The sequence below is a fragment of the Equus przewalskii genome, chromosome 29 (genome assembly GCF_037783145.1).
Source record: "Equus przewalskii isolate Varuska chromosome 29, EquPr2, whole genome shotgun sequence".
Taxonomy (NCBI): Eukaryota; Metazoa; Chordata; class Mammalia; order Perissodactyla; family Equidae; genus Equus; species Equus przewalskii.
Genome location: NC_091859.1, coordinates 40642028 through 40658437, shown reverse-complemented (window position 1 = coordinate 40658437; position 16410 = coordinate 40642028). Strand labels below are relative to the sequence as shown.

The 16410-nt window shown below is 52.3% G+C and overlaps 1 protein-coding gene across 6 annotated transcripts in view; it reads left to right on the top strand.

Moving 5' to 3' along the window:
* The window catches only part of EFCAB6 (EF-hand calcium binding domain 6), a 231704-nt gene that overhangs the window by 43924 nt on the left and 171370 nt on the right, over positions 1-16410 (top strand). For all 6 annotated transcript variants that reach the window (XM_070600030.1, XM_070600034.1, XM_070600028.1 and 3 more), the window contains exon 7: positions 176-242. In XM_070600030.1, the coding sequence (XP_070456131.1) occupies positions 176-242 (67 nt within the window). The remainder of the gene's footprint in view (positions 1-175; positions 243-16410) is intronic.

Genomic DNA, 16410 nt, shown 5'->3' with positions numbered 1-16410 from the left:
GAGAAGCGGCGTGACGGGCCCAAGCTCACACTCCTGGCAGGTGGTAGTGCCTAAGACACACCTTGCACTTACAGATGGATAACCTACAAGTCCTTATAGTTTTGATCTCTGCATGTCCCACATAAACATTTATTTGGTTAAAACATTAACAGAAAGTTTTTATTTTTATTTTAAGGGGAGATGGGAATGAAACAAATTGCTGTCGGACATTAGGAGAACTCGAAATCCAAGTCGGAGAAAAGGTAATAGAGATCTTTAAAAATTCTTATCCCCCCGCCCTTCATCAACAGTAATTGTTAGCAGAGGCAGATGATGCAAAATGAGCCACGTCTTGTCATCCGCCTTCTCACGGCAAAGTCGTCTGGCTCAGTTGATCTTCTTAGAACAAACTCCCGAGAAAGCCCGTGTTCAGACGGCTGCGACTCCCTCAGATGGCGTCTCTTTTGATGAATGAAATGACACCAGCAGAAGTCCTGGAATATTCATTACTTTTGTATTAACTTTAGATCTTTATTAGTCAGGCTGCCCTTTCTGTTTTTGTCTAAGACTGAGGCAAGGTTTTCTTTAGAAAGAGAAAACAACTTCTTTTCAGCAGTAATGCCAACCCGGGGCAGTATGGTAAAAATAACCAGTCAACCTCGAGTGATATAGATTCAAGCATTGAGTAATGGAGCCACAGAAGCTACTGCGTGTGTTTAGAAAAGCAGCCTGTAGCTTCATTCCTGTTTGCCGATTACAGTGAGACACCAGAGGACGCAGCTGGGGAGTGAGGGGTGCCCACAGGCTTTCAGGGTGGGACTCAGGCCCTTTCTAAAACACATTCGGGCCTGTCACTTACATGAGCAGTTTGAGAATCATGGTTTAATTTACTTGATTCAATGTGTCGGCGTGAAATGTGACAAATTTTCTTTCTTTTTGAACTCTTCTGAGATTTTCATACATTTCAAGATCAAAAATAGCCAGAAATCCACAAAATGTTTGCCTAAGTTTCCCTGGCTGATGGCATTAACACCAGAACATTCGCCTTAGTGTGATAATTTTTTAGCATTATGTGCTTCGAAAGACCTGGTTTCATTATAGTTGGTCTTAGTAGGAACCCTGGTATAATTATTAGCTACTTCCATTGTGGTCCATTTGTTATTCTGTAAGAAATATGTGGTATGATTGATATTATGTATGGTACATGTCTTTAATTTGTCTCTTTGTAAACTGTGTTAATCATGAAATTCTCCTAGGAAGGTCAGCTGCTTATGACAATCATCTCAACAGCAATACCATCAGGGTCAATAATGCAACACTACAGTTAGTGTGGACTGTATGGACATAGGCCACCTTGTAAATTACCGAAAGTAGGGCTTTGATGAGGAAAGCTAAAAGGGAACTCCACCGCTAACCGTCCTTTCCTTATATACCTTTTTCACCCCAGCCTCCTGCCCCTAGAAGCGCTCCCCCCGATTAAGAGTGAGCTTAACCCGATGCTGCTTTCACACAACTTCTAGTGAGAACAAAAAGTTGCACCAGTAGAAGGCTGAGGAGCGGGTGATTGAGACGACGCTCAGTCCCAGGGCAGCGCCGGGGCTTTCTCTGCCATGCTTTCCTGCCAGCTTACACTGCCGCCCACATTCTCCCTGGACCCCACCCCAGCAGGCGCGTGGAGCGGGGCAAGACTGACCTTGGGACCAGTCAGGCTGGGGTTTCCATCCTGGGCTCTGCCATTTATCAGCTGGATGGCCCTGGGCAAGTCCTTGTCATTGGGCTTCTTCATCTGTTAGTGGAGATAATAACTAACTGATTAATTGAATAATTAACTGAATAGTTGAAGTGCTGTTGTGTGGCTTAAAAATGTCTGGTATAAAGCCCCTGGAACGCTTAGACAATGCCGGCCAGCATTGCCATGATTATTCCTGCGGCTTCCTTTGAAGTAGAGGTAGGAACACCAATGATCTCGCCCCTTCCCATTCACCCCCGAAATGAACAGAACAAACCAAATGCACTCCTCAGCTGTTTGCTGTGTGCGGTCGTGTGTTTCCAGGTAGGACTCTGGTCCTGCACGTGGTCCGTGCTCGAGTGCTGGAGACTGAGAAGAACTCCTAGGAGTCAGTGGAGGAAGGCTCTCTTCATGCATATGCCCTCATTGCTGGGGATCTATAGTTTGGGAATGAAAGAACGCCAATTAGTTTGTTTTAAATATAAGTCCGCATGGCTTACTGGAGCCAAGACTGCATGCAAATGTCTCTCTGAAATTTGGGAGCCAGACTTTGCTAAAGATATGTGTGGTCTAGCCTTCCTAAACCAGCGGATAATTAGCAGTTGGCACCCCAAACTGACCGAACCCTAGTGCTCGTGTTTCCCAGTTTTCTTTGCACTGGGCTGGGTCTAATGACTGGTCCCTCAGCATCTCCCCTCCTTACACGCACTTAGAGCCTCCAGCATATGTCCATTGTCCGCTCAAACCCTCGGGCTCGCGAGTCTCATTTTCTCCATCAGTCAAGGGGAAGGCAGACTGGGTGACCTCCAGATCCTGTCTCTCCATCTTTTGATGATTGTGATCTATGGCTTCACCTGAAGAGGCTGCTGTCTGGTCCCGTGGGGCCCTGTGTTTGGGGAAGAGGGCCCAGGAGGTCCTGAGGCTGTCGTCTTCAGGCTCCAGCTGGTCCTGGCTCCTGGTTGAGTCTGCACTCGGGCCCCACTGGCCGGGCTCTCCGCGTCCTGCAGCTGCCTCCTGCCCTCACCCTCTGGCCCCTGCTTTCCATTTGGTCGCAGATAGGTCTGTGCTTCCTGTGGCTCCTCTGCTGTGCCTTTGACTGGGCGTCTCCCTGACTGTTCTTGAGTTCTCTGGTCTTCACGTCCTGTGCTGTCATAGCCTCTGGGGAGGCAGAGGGATTAGGGGAATCGGGCGCACCTGGCCTGAAGTCCAGCCCCTGCAGCTCCCTACAGGGGCCCTGGACACGTTTCTCACCCTTCCGAGTTTCCTCATCTGGAAAGTGGAGACAACAAAGCTTAACTATTGGGGTGGCAGGTACACGAATGAGTGAGAATAATGTAAGTGAAGCCCCTGGCACACAGCAGATGCTCAGTAAGTGTTAGTCCCGCCGCCAGCTACTGGGGAGGCCGGTTCTCCTTGTCGGGCACTGCTGAAACCCCTCCTGTGCTAGGCTCTACCTGCTGCCGGGTGGCACCCCGTTGGCCGCCGAGGGGATGGTGGTTCTACCCTGTGAGAAACACACAACCCAGCTGAGCCGGCTGAGACAGTAAGAGCTTCTCACTCATCTCAGCAGAAGCCAGGAGGGAGCACAGGTCTAGGGGCGGCCGACTTGGCTCTCCTCTGGTCACCAGGAGGCTGCCACCATTCCAGGCTCCACATGCGGATACCGCGCTGTCAGCTATTTCCAGTATGCTATTCCTTCCAATATGACCCTTTATAAACCAGGGGAAGCTCCCCCACCGACTCACAGCCCAGAATTACATCCCACACCCAAACCAGTCACTGGCAGTGGATTTGGTCCCTTGGACCAACCCTGGTTCCACCCTGGTGTGGCGGCTGGGCTCCCTCCCCTAAAGCACGTGGTCACCCGGAGGGTGGGGATCTGAAAATGGAGGGTTTTGTTAGAAAGGAGCAGGGGGTGGAGGTGAACCATTGGCTGTCTGCTTCAGCCCCCACTGAAAGGACCCCCTCGGCTGGCTGGGCCTTAACCCTTTGGACAGTATGTGATTTTTATTTTGCCAACTTTAGTAGTAATAATAGCACTGACTGAGCACTTACTGGGAGCTGGTCGAAGTGCTTTCCTGCATTAGGTTACTTAATTCCCCGGAGAACCCCTGAAGGAGGTGCCATTGTTATTCCACTGACAGAGGGGGAAACTAGAACAGAGGCTATGCAGTCTGACCAAGGGCACACAGCTGGAGGGCAGAGCAGCTGCAATTCCAGCCATGGCAGCTTGGCTCAGAGTGCTAGCCCTTAACCACAAGGCTACCCTGCCCCTTGGAGGGCCTCTTCGGGAAGGGTACTGACTCGCACTCTGCATTCAGCAGATGTGACTTTGTTATGCCCGTCGGCAGACCTGGTCCTGCAGAGAGAAGTTTCCCTATTCACCGTCGCTGTACGAATGAATGGAGTTTTTTGTTCCAGCCACAGTCATCTTTTTGTCTCTGTAGCATCTACTTCAAATGGGCATTTGGGAGTTTCCTTTTCTTTTCTCTCTCTGGCCTCCTGCCCTCTCACGCATCTTCCCCACTCCTCCGTCTTTATTCTGCCTGCCTGCCCCGCAGGCCCAGCTCCATCCTGAGTAGGGGCAGCGTCCGAGCCCTAAGACTTGTGTTCTTCACATTCTGCAGGCGAGGAATCTGCCGGGAAAACAGGAGACTAGAACCAGGCTTCAGGGTGTTGCCAGGCTAACCAAGTTTTGGTCTTTTGCTCTGTTTTTCCTTTCATCAGCTCCCCTCCTGAGGGTGAGGGGAAAGTGAGAGAGGAGGCTCACAGGAGAGTCCCCCTGCCCTGTGAGGAGGTGAGTGCTCACCGCGAGCTGTGTCCAGGGCGTGACCAGCACAGGAGGCTGTTCTTGTCTGTGTGAGAACACAGCATATGGCTAGAAAAGTCAGGACTCGTCCCCCATCCAAAAACGCTGTTCTTAACCCAAGACTAGAAGTCAAGAATCTAGAATCGAGTTAAAGAAATAAAAAAAGAAAAACAGACCCAGAGCCCCAGGCTCTTTGCTCTCATCCCACGTCACCGTCCAAATCGGGGACCCTCTGTCAAGCCTGTGCGCCATGATGTCAGAACAGCTGGTCCACGCAGTCAGCCGTGACTAGTTGTCTGTTAGACCGAGTGAGCCGACGCAAGTTTTTATGGGGTTACCCTGGTGCCTTGGAGTCATGTAGCTGCAGCCTCAGTCATTGCAGAAGCAATTAGTAAATAATTAGAGGGACTGCGCTGCTTGCTTGGTCTGTAATATCCTCAAGAAGAAGAGGCAAAAGTGATGGGTAGATTCATTTTCTTAAATAGGTGAATTTTCCTAAAAAAGAAATTTAAAAAATTATTGCTCGAGGAGTAAAGAAACAGTTGTTCATCAGAATCGCAACCGTTTCATAAACATACCTTAATGTTATAACACCACATTAGCATGAACGAATGTACCAGAATGCAGTCTGTTTGCCTAATAAAAAGACTGTGTCAAACTCGAAATGAGGCCATTTGCTAAAACAGACAAGCTTTCGGTTAATTCGCAATATTCTCCTAATCCCCCTTTTATCAGCGCTCCTTGGCGCACGTGGCATTAATTGCCTGTCATAGCAGGTATTTGAGTACATCTCCTCTTTCATCTGAGGAAATATTCACATATCGCAGACCTGCCAGGAGAGTTGTGTCTGAGGCACTTCTTCATCCCTGCAGAAAAGCCCGTCCGTCATAACTGAACGTGGCGATTAATAATGCCACAGCGCCTGTTCGCGTCTCTGTGCAGCTAGACAAAGATGAGTGCTTCCCTTCCGATCCAGAGAACTTCACCTAACAAAACACTCAGTTGCCATTTTATAAAAAAATTGTATTGAAAACACTTCTACCCCAGGACCTATTTTTGGTTGCTCTGTTACTAATTTACTAAAGGCTTCATGGGGAAACTAAAGCAAAGATTCTGTTATACCAGAATTTGTAATATTTCAGGCTAAGTTTATCTTTTTTTTTTTTTTTAATAACGTCTTCCTGTATGTTACAAATCAATAGCCCAAATAGGACCGACGGGGTGAGTGTTGAGAACAGCGCGGTGCAGGGGCGCGGCCCGGGGCACCCGCCTCACCGCGCCAGCACTCGCTGTCCCAGTGACCCTGAGCAAGCTGGCCTCGCTGGGGACTCCTCCTCAGCTGTGAGATGGGGCAACACTATCATGTGGTCTTCCCAGCATTGTTGAGATTCTCTGGGAGAATAAATCAAATGAACTTACCATAGTGCTGGAAGTTACTAAAAATGCTAAGAGTTTGCCTCCAGAGGAGATAAGACATAGGAGTTCTCGTGTGGACGGTTAAGTGTGGCTCGTGGTCGTTTATGGTTTAAAGCTGCAGAGGGGAGGAGGAGAGGGCTGTGCTGGTGGTACCCACATTTCCATCTCCGTCTGAGGCTCCGCACTCTCCGCCGTCCACCGAGCAGCCAGAGCTGCTGGCCGTCCTCCTCGCCCCAGCCCGAGAAGCCTTCCGCCCTTGGGCTCCCCCATCTTAGTCAGTGGTTCCGCCATTCACTGAGACACTCAAGCAGAAACCTAGGACCAGCCTTGACTCCTGTCTTTTCCCTGCTGGCCCCTCTCCCTATCCAGCCCATCAGCAAGTCCTGCCTGCTGTGTCCCGAAAGCCGTCCACCCATCCACCTCTCTCCATCCACCCCAGCCCCGGACCCAGCCACCGTTGTCTCTGCCCTGTGCTCTGGAGACCAGCCCTGGACTGCTTGTCCTGTTCCCGCTCCAGCCCCTTACAGTCTCTATTCCACACGACACCCAGAGTTATCTCTTCAAAGCAGAAGTCAGATCTCATCAGCCTCCTCTAGTTAAGATGCCCGTGGCTTTTGGTTACACATTGCGTAAACTTCAGACAAACGTCTGGCTCACGGCACTCAGCACGAGAGAGCACGCCAGGGAGAGGTTTTTCACTACACTACCTAAAATTGTATGTTTTCCTCACCAATTAGAACATTCTGAGAGTTTTGTTTGTTAGTTTACTTGTTAATCACTAGGATATATGTTCCCTGGGAGTAGGTACCTTCTCTGTCTTGCTCGCTGTTGTAACTTCAGTGCCTGGAACAGATCCTGGCACCTAATGTGAACTCAGTAAATATGTGCTGGGTGAGTAAGTAAGTTCTGCGGGAACAGTGCACAGCAATTGGCACAGGCGGGAAGAGTCTCATGGAAAAGGTGAGACAGGGGCTGGGGTTTCAGGGCGTGCTCAGGAGGAGCTGTGGGTGGCTTTGGGACCGCAGTCTGGCTGAGAAGGGCTGTGGGAGGGGCAGTGGGGATGCGGCCGGTCCGTGAGCAGGTGGGCTCTGGGACTCTTGTGCAGAGGGTTATGTTTCTGCAGGCAGGCTGGGGCAGATCGGTTTGGAAAGGTAGGCTAGAGAAAAAGATGGAACCGTTTGAGGGTCAGGTATTAACCCTAAAGTGTGGGGCAAGGGGTGGTGGTGGGGGCTCACTGAAGGCTTCTGACAAGGGGATTATGACACAAGAAGGGAGGGATTCAGGAGGTCAGTGTCAGCCTTGTATTGGACGCATTCGATGAGAGCGCAGCTGGAGTCGGGTACCTATCATCAGGCCTTGGATGTGATCAGTCACATTCATCGTCAGCAGCCTGCTCTCGTTGAGCACCTCTGGTTTGTGGGGGACACCATGGAGTTCCCAGGAAGGGATTGGCTTGCCCCTCCTAGTGTGCAGCTCTGTCCTATGAGCGAGCTGGGGTCGGGGTGATAAGGGCCCCAGTATTCTTGGCCTGTGGTGCCTGGGGTGGAGCTCCCGTGCTCTGAGTGTGGGCTGGGTAAGAAAGAAAGGAGAGATAGGAAATACTTCTTCTAGATTTGGCACCCTTTTAAAAGCCTTAGGTATTTAGACTTGGGGCTTATTTTCGTAGCTGTGTCAGAAGTTCGATGGGTAGCTGGAATTTCTTATTAGAAGTCTTTAAGCTATATGTTGCAGGTAAGCATTTTAAAAATGAAAATCGAATGTAGTGGAAAGTTTACATGGCCTGTGGCCTATAGAACAGCAAGTTTCCCTTTTCACCTTGGCTGCAAGGAAACCCAAAGCCAGATTTTTGGATTTTTGCTCCATCATAGTAACTATGACTTTTAGGTTTCTTTAGCTCTTTTTTCAGTCAGCTCCCTTTCTTCTGTTTTTGTGGATCTCCTTTAGACGTCTTTTTATGTAAGCTTGTACAAGTTTTGGTAGAGTCAGGGTTTGCATATGTTCAGTAAGTAAATGCACGGTCCTAGGCCTGTGGGGGCAGCACCAGAGCAGTGTGAGCAAGCGTCAGCCTGGGAGGCGCGGAGGCGAAGCCGTTGTTAAAGGTGAGCAATACCCGGCGCAGCTCCTCCCACATGTCCCCAAATTGAAAGTTTGTGTTTATGAGGTTCTGAATGTATCTAATTTTTTCCTATCTGGTTTGGCTCATCTCTACCAGCTGGTAAATAGGAAATGTTCACGGTAGGAAGCCAATACTCTGCAGAGTGTAAACAGATGGAATCGATATAAAGTGACAAGTTAGACTGTGCTACTGAGAATACAGAGCCAAAACTAAGAACATAACAGTCAAGCTACTTATTTCGTTCCAGTTCATTTAGTCCTGAATAGCGCTTCATATCTGCACAGCTGTGTTGTTCTTTTTTCCCCCCTTCCTTTCTTCTGGGTTGATAATGACAATTTCAAAGAAAAACTTTAATTAAAGATTTTATACAAAATAGCCAAAAGTAGAATAATAAGGAAAATGAGCATTGATGTGTTTATTGTAAGAGAAATCCTTTTTCATGGTTTCATTTCAGAAACTTATTCCTTAAATTTAAAATGAATTTAGCCGTGGTGACAGGAAGGTGCCACACTGACAACCATGGATGCCCAATGCTTCATTTTGCTGCAGAGCCAAGACACAGGTGGCTAGAGGGCCCTCCCCTTGGGGTTCAGTCCACAGGCGGCGGCTGGGGGGGGGCTGTTCCTGACCCCCTTCTGCTAGAAACAGGCAAGAAAAGGTGGCTCCGAGGGAAGAACCAAACAGAAAACAGCAAACAGGAGCCACTAAGAATACGATCATAGGCGATTTCAGTTACCGTGCAGGTCCCACTGTGGCCAGGAGAAGCCTGGCCTTCCTCTGGGAAGGGCCACGTTGGAGCCAGGCCCAGGGGGGGTGATTTTGCAGGCTGAGTGGGAATTCTGGGCTTTAGGGAGGAAATATTAGGCTTTTTCTCACCTTCTTTAAAGTCTAGGTGGTCGTATTTATTTGGGTTCACAGCTTTCTTTCCTGGAGCTCAAAGTGCTATAAAAAGCATTTTAAACAAAGAACTATAGAGTAATAATAACATCCACTGTTAGCAGTTTACTGAGCCGTCTGAACTCAGTGGGGTACAAATCAGAAGCAGGCTGATTTTTCTCTCCTCACTGTTGTCGAGCAGGCGCTGGCACGTCCGCCTTCTTCGTCCCCTGAGCATGTCCTGGGCTGGTCTCCTGGCTTTCTGGTCACACTTGGTATAAACCAGTCCAGTGCAGGCTAGTCCGGATTTAAACCCTGAGCTCGGATCCAGTGCAGCTGCCCCCTCCTCCACGCTTTCCCGCTTGAGGGACCTGCAGTGGGGAGGGGCCTTGCCTGCTGGGCTGCTCGTCCTTCACGCCCTCTTTTGGCTTCATTTCCCCCAGGTTGTGGGGTCTGTGATGAGGGCTGCGGAGAGGGCGTGTCTCTGCTTTCACCGGGGTCCTCTGTGGGTAGCATGTACAGGCTGCTCTTGCAGGGCATCTGGGGAGTTAGAGGACAGTGCTCTGGGGGCCTCCGATCTGTATAGTTTCCTGGCGAGGAGGACCAGCTCTGGCCTGACCCCCTCTGTGCTCCTCAGCTCTGCTCCTGGTGGCCCACCGTCCATCCTCAGGCTGCTTGGGTCCCCTCCCCTGATGAGCAGCCCCCGGAAGCAGGACGGCGCAAGCTTCTACCTTTCTCTGTGTCTGCTTGCCCCATGGGAGTGTCATGTCCTGTCCACACCACCAGCAGGCACGTGGGCTGCTCTGCTCTGCCCCTCCGCCCTGCTTGCCGGCTCTGTCTGGTTCTCAGTCCTTTCCTCAGGAAGCTGCAGAGCAGGTCTCTGAGCCCGCTGGGAAGTGAGATGCCTGTGTGCCCTTCTTACAGGCACTTGTTCTGTCTGTCCAAGGGTTTCGCGGCTTACCAGAGCCACTTCCCCGTGAATGCTGCAATCACCGTATCTGTCCATCTGTCCATCCATCAGTCCATCCGTCCACCTACCTGCCCATACATTCATCCACTTAACAGATATTCTTTGATTTGAGCCCTGTTCTTGGCCCTGGCCTCCTGCCCGTGGAGGGCCTCCAGCCCTCTCAAGGCGTGTGTTAACTTGGGCTGCTCGGTGGGGCAGTGGAGGGGCTGGAGGAGTTGGCTGGGTGGGGCCAGCAGTGCTGGTCCAGCACTTACTGTTCCTGACGTGGCTGTGTGGTGTCCGGTTATTTGGAACTCTGCTCTCAGCCTTTGGTCCTGGTCAGCGGCTCCCATCGCACCCCCCTTTACTGAGTGTGTTCGCTGTGAGGCACCTGCACACACGAGTTGGTTTCATCTTCGCACACCAGTACTGTGCCCTTATTCATTCCCGTTTCACGGTTGAGGAAACCGAAGTCGAGAGGAGTCAGGTCGCTGACCCAGCGTTACCTGAGTAATAGTGTGCAGCTGGGCTTCAAAGTCTCGTTTCAGAGTCTGTGGCTGGTCACACACTATGCTGCCCGGGGTCCCTTGTGGAGAGGAAGGAGGGAAGGAGCCGTTGACACCTGGCACTGTTGCAGGGGGCGGGGCGCGTCGCTGCAGCCCAGAGCAGGTCACACGGTCCTCAGTGGGCGCAGCACGGCGCCTGGAGCAGGCTTCTCCTCCCCACACCCTGGCTTTACTCTTTCGGGTCAGACATTCTCTGCTTCTTGTACTAAGGCTTCTGAGTCTGCCCTCCGCAGATTCATCTACGTCTTTTTTGGAATATTTTGATTTAATTTTGCTCTTACCACTTGTTTTCAGTAACCGCATCCTTCTTTTACTTCACTCCTCTGTGAAACAGGACTTCTTTTCTTTTCTTGAAATGTTGGGTGAATGAGCCCTGGTTTATGTAGCCACGCTTCAGAACTTGAAAGCTTTCTCTCCTACTTTTCCCCTGGCCTTGCTGTCCAGACGGCAGAATCTAGCCTTTGTAGTCCGTTCTCACTGTGGTTCCCTTCCCTGGATGGCTGGGTTCACCCTTCATCCTCAAGGCCTTGGGCATCCATCCGCCCAGACCTGGCTCTAAGGACATGGAGAGGGTCAGATACTGCCCTGTGCGCAGGGTCCGCGGTGCTCCAGTGGGGGCCAGTGTGCGGTACAGGGCGGAGGTGTGGTGGGGGTCTGTGGAGAGGTGGGGGTCCCGGGTGCAGTGGGGACTGGAGGGTGGGGAAAGTCTGGGCCCGTAGTGGCTGGGCCGGCCAGGCAGTCTGGCAGGGCCTAGCAAGCAGCCCCGAGGGGTTTTGGAGACGGGGAGGGAAGCAGCTCCTGGTGCAGGGAACAGGGTAGATGGGGGAAGAGCAGACTTTGGGCAGCTTCTTCAGAGAGGCTCAGGCCTGGTTCCTGGCCCCTGAGTCTTTATTTAAAGTCACACCTAGCTATTGTTGTGGTGTTCTTTGTAGATCTGTGGTGCTTCTACTTGTGTTTATGCACAGCAGCTCCCCTGACACTTCTCACGCACTCAGCTGTCAGTGGGGGTGCTCGGGAGAGGGGACGGGCTCGAGAACTTTCCCTGTGAGGCTAGTCCATGAATAAATGAAAAGCAATAGGATATATTGGAGTCTATGAGGAAGCCATTTGTAAAAACTAATTTGGCCTGGCCTTGTTTTTCCAGAAGGGCCTGATGTGGCCTGTCGAGCAGGCACCGTACATCTGCTTTAAGCATTTACAACGTCCCAAAGCCTAGGTGATGCCCTTAGAGATAGGGATGTAGCTCCCCCATATCAGCATTTCTTTATTCATAAGCATCTCTTCCCCAAACGAGGATTAATTACCAACCTGCTGTGTTCACCTTGTGACCACTGACCTGCTGTGACAGCTAAGCATCTCCTGACCGTAGTATGGGGGACATTCCTGTCATATGCGGTGTCTCTTCCTTGTTCCAGGATAGTGCATGACTGCTTTGTCCACCCTGCATCTTCAGAGAGCTTCCTTCCGTGGCAGAAGCCTTCTCCCAGGGTCTAGACCTCAAAGCTGGCTCAGATAAGAAACTCACCCCAGTTTTGATTCATAGATTGATTATGGATTATCTGCATGGACATAGTAAATATTTTTATCTCTTCAGGTCGCATGTCTGTCCACTTAGTTATCTCCACCCTGGCAGGGGAGAGCAACTGAGACAATATGTAAATGAATGGGCGTGGCTGGGTGCCAATAAAATGTACTCAAGGATCCTGAAATTCTAAATTCACATAATTTTCACATGTCACAGAATATCCTCCTTTTGATTTTTTTTCAACCATTAAAACATGTAAAAACCATTCTTAGCTTGCAGGCTAAGAAAACAGACAGCGGGCATTGCGGTGCCTGGAATGCAGGGAAGAGGGTCAGGCTGCCATGGGCAATGAAGCCAGGCCAGGAGAGCAGCCTTCCCCAGGCCCGTCCCTGGGCGATAGCACAGCAAGGGCACATTTCTTTTCTGAAGGTGAGCTGGATTTGGAGGAAGGAAGCAAGAGGCAGTGGCCCTTCTTCTTTTGCTAATGGTGCCCAGTTTTTCTCTCTCTCTGAGGATTTGACCCTCTCTAAGAGCATTCCTTCCAAGAAGCAGTGTGGATTTGAAGGGTGGGCCCGGAGCCCCTGGAGAGAGAGGCCAGGCAGGGGAGGGAGCCGGGTACCATTTTCAGGCAGGAATGCACCAAGATGTCAAGATGGCAGTCAGGGAGCCAGTGATGGAGTGGAAGTGTAATTAGGAAAGCCAGAAGAGAAGGCACCGAGTCCTGCCCCAGAGGGGACAGTGGCCGAGCCAGGGAGGGCGTTCTGGGCAGCAGATGCAGCATGTTGACTCACTCTGCAAGTGTTTATGAGCATCCACTCTGTGCAGGAACTGTTCCATGCTCTGAGGATACGGCAGCCGACAAAACCAAGTCCCCTCCATGGAGTTTCCATTTCGATGGAGGAAGAAAGGCAATGAGCATATATAGAAAGAGACATGAAATGGTCCAGGTGTGGATGGATGCAAAGAAGGAAAATGAAGCAAGTGGGCAGAAAGGGACGAGGGTGCGCTTTTGTGCAGGCCATGCAGGAGGGCCTCTGTGAGCAGGTGGCCTGGGACTGAGACCTGAATGAAAGCCAGGAGGGAGGCGTCCAGCCGAGGAGACCAGACGTGCAAAAGTCTCAAAGGATGAGTGTGCTCAGCGTGTGTGAGAAAGAACATGGAGGCCCGCATAGCTGGAGCACAGTGAGGGGGGGAGAGTGGGGTCAGATGGCCTGGAGCTTCGGCCTCGGTGAGGACTTTGCAGCCTGCGGGAGCAGAGCCTGGCGTGCTTGTGAACTGAAGCAGTTCAGTGTGGCTGGGGCCCGGGACCATGGAGGCGTGCCTGTGAGAGTCGGAGCTGGCGTGGCGCGTGAGCAGGGGGCTCGGAGACAGTCGGCTCTCGATGCAGACTTGTCCCAGGTCTACTAAACAGGCAGATGTCTGGCCTGCTGGAAAAGACCTGGATGCTGCCCACACCTAATTCCATTTTCTTTACCTTTTCCTCTCCTGCCCTCTTCTACCCTTCTCGGGGAGCAGGGAAATGGGGCGGGCAGGGGCACGGTCACTGTTGTGACCCCAGCCGCTTTATTCCTTCGTACCTTTTTCTTCTCGCCTGTCATGTCCGGGACAAGTCTCGCAGACCACGGCCCTAACTATGTTGCCTTTGATAAGCCTCACCATCTGCAGCTCTATTCAGATCTTGCCAAACTTCAGTCTGACAAATGATAAGAAACTTGGAGACATACCTCTGGTGGGTGTGAGTTCTGTGCCAGATCTGCTGCTTGCCGGCTTTCCACGCTGGAGATCCATATGGGTTGCTTTGGGGTTTTAAAAAAGCGCATCGCCTCCTGTCCTCCGTTTTACCCGAAGAGGTGAATCGGGATTTGGCAGCAGAAAAGGTGCTGAGATATTTATATGGCCATGGGAACAAGTCTCCCCATGGCTGGGGCTCTGTTCTTTCAGATAGAGCGCTCAGGCTGACGGCGGACACCCACGAGCAGCTTTCACCCCACCTGAGGCTGTTCCCGCCCTTCCACGTTTGGTATTCCCAGTTTTGGATATTAAGATTGTGTCAGCCAATGCCCTCCAGTTGTAAGAAGTGGGAGATGTGTATAGAATTTAGCACAGGGCTTTGCACGTAACAGACATTCAGTTAATATTTGTTCAGTTATCTTGTTGCTGTGATCCTTATTACCTTGGTGCTGACTGTCATCGTCATTACATTCAGGATCGGCCCTGGGGAGGTCTTTGCCGACGTATAACAAGGCTTCCTCAGAGTATGGCTTTTTTCCAAGCAGGTGACAAGAAGACCTTTTGTTCACTCAGACAGGTGCTTCCTGGGCACATACACCCTGCAGCTGCTGTCGCAGAGCCGGGTGAAGCAGCGGGCAGAACCCCGCTCCCAGGGAGCGGACCCACCGGAGGGAGAGACAGACAGCAGAGCCAATGTTACCTTAGAGAAGTGCTTTGACGAAGATGAGAGTGGGTGGGTCCTGACTTACACACACGGTCAGGAGGCCTTTCTGATAAGATGGCATTTGGGCCAAGGCCTGAATGAAGTGAGGGAGTGAGCCAGTGGGGATCTGGGGGGAATGTTCCAGGCAGAACAGCAAAAGCAAACTCCTTGAAGCAGGAGGAGCCTGGCACTCGTGAGGAGCGGCACAGAGTCTGCTGTGGCCAGAAAGCAATGAGCCAGGGGCCGGGTGAGGGCGTGGGGGGCGGGGGCTGCTGGCAACCAGGCTGTGGGGCCTTTGCCTTTGACTCTGGGTGGGCTGGGAGCAGAGGAGGGTGTGCCCAGACCTGAACAGAATGCCTTGGTGCTGCTGTGTGGAGGACTCACTGTGGGGGCACGAGTGACCGCTGGAGACCAAGTGGAACGCCATTACACCACCCCGTAGGGTGTGAGGTGGGGGGGTGAGATGTGGCTGGATTCTGGAAGCATATGAAGGGAGAGCTGCCAGGCTCTCCTCATGGCCTGGATGTGGGACGTGAGAAGAACAGAATCTGGCAGAGTGGATCTGCGACATATTGGGATGGGGAGATGGTGGGAGGAGCCAGTTGGGTTTGGGAAACCTGGGGTGTCTGTTAGACTCTCAAGGTGGACGTCATCCAGGCAGCTGGCTGTCCTAACCTGGGCTCAGAGGAGAGGCCAGGGCTGGAGACAGACATCTGAGAGTCAGCTGGGCATTAAAGCCACAGGACTGGACCACCAGGAGTAAGTGCGGTCAGAGGAGCAGAGACCCGAGGACCGAGTCGTAAGGCAGCCCAGAGTTCAGAGGTTGGGGAATTGAGGAACAAGTAGGCAGGGAGACCAGAAGAAGGAAGAAAGGCGGAGGAGACCCAGGAGAGTGGGGTGTGGAAGCCAGGTGGGAAGCGTGCTTCGAGGAAGGAGGAGCAGTGAGCTGTGTGGAAGGCTGCCGCGGGGCAGCGCGTGAGGACCGAGTGGCCGTTGGTCACCCTGACAGGGATGTTTCTGCAGAGTGGTGGGGACAAAACTGATGAGCGGGGAGGGACACCTTGGAGATAGAAAGCACCGATGGCTCTTGAGAGGGGATCTCTGCAAAAGGGAAGAAGTGGCTGGAAGAAGAGGAGAGGCAGGGAGGGAGGAATCGTTTCTCAGATGGCTCGTTGTAATGGGGACCAACCTGGAGCAAGGAAACATGTGCAGGAGCAATTCCTCACGTGGGCGAGAGGGGACAGGGTCACCTGGGTGACCTGGGTGGCCTCACGGAACAGGAGGGGAGGCCGATCGCGTGGGTATCGAGTCAGACAGACTGTAGATGTCGGGGGAGCATGGGGACGTGGTCTTCTAGTTGCTCTGTTTTCTCCATAAATGCGGAGCAGGTTATCCGATGGAGATGAGGAAGGAAGCTGCGAAGGGAGGTGGGGGACTGGAGAAGGCGGAGCGGCTGTCTGGACGGGGGTGGGGAGTGGATCCTGGGGAGGGATTCCCACGTGCACCCCTGCTCCGGGCCAGGTGGTCTCCAGTGAGGGGAGCCAGGAAGGTGCGCCACGGCCCGCCCTCTCCAGCCTCATCAGGTGCTCGGACTGGGCAGTGAGTCGGCTTTAACCAGGGTGAGTCTGCGGAGAGAGGGTGAAGGAAGAGGGCGGCGGGGGCTCAGCACACATGCAGGGTGACTATGAAGATGGACTGGTTAGGGGGTAGTGGGGAGGAGGGGGAGTGGAGAGAGAGAAGGAGCCAGAACAGCAGGTGGGGCCGGGTGGAGAGAAGGTTGTGGGGTTTGGCACTCAAGGGAGGGAGCTAGGAGGGTGGAGGGGTGGTTGGAGTGGGGCTTGATTTTGGAGAGTGGCAGGTATGGGTATAACAAGGTGCTGGGTGTGAGCAGGGAGCCGTTCCCTCTGGAGGGGAGAAGGACCAGGAGCCAAGAGACGGGGTGTCAGGTTGTCTGCGTGAGCACCACGCGGGTGCTGGAGGCAGGACAGGCGTGCCGGGGCTGAGGGCCCCC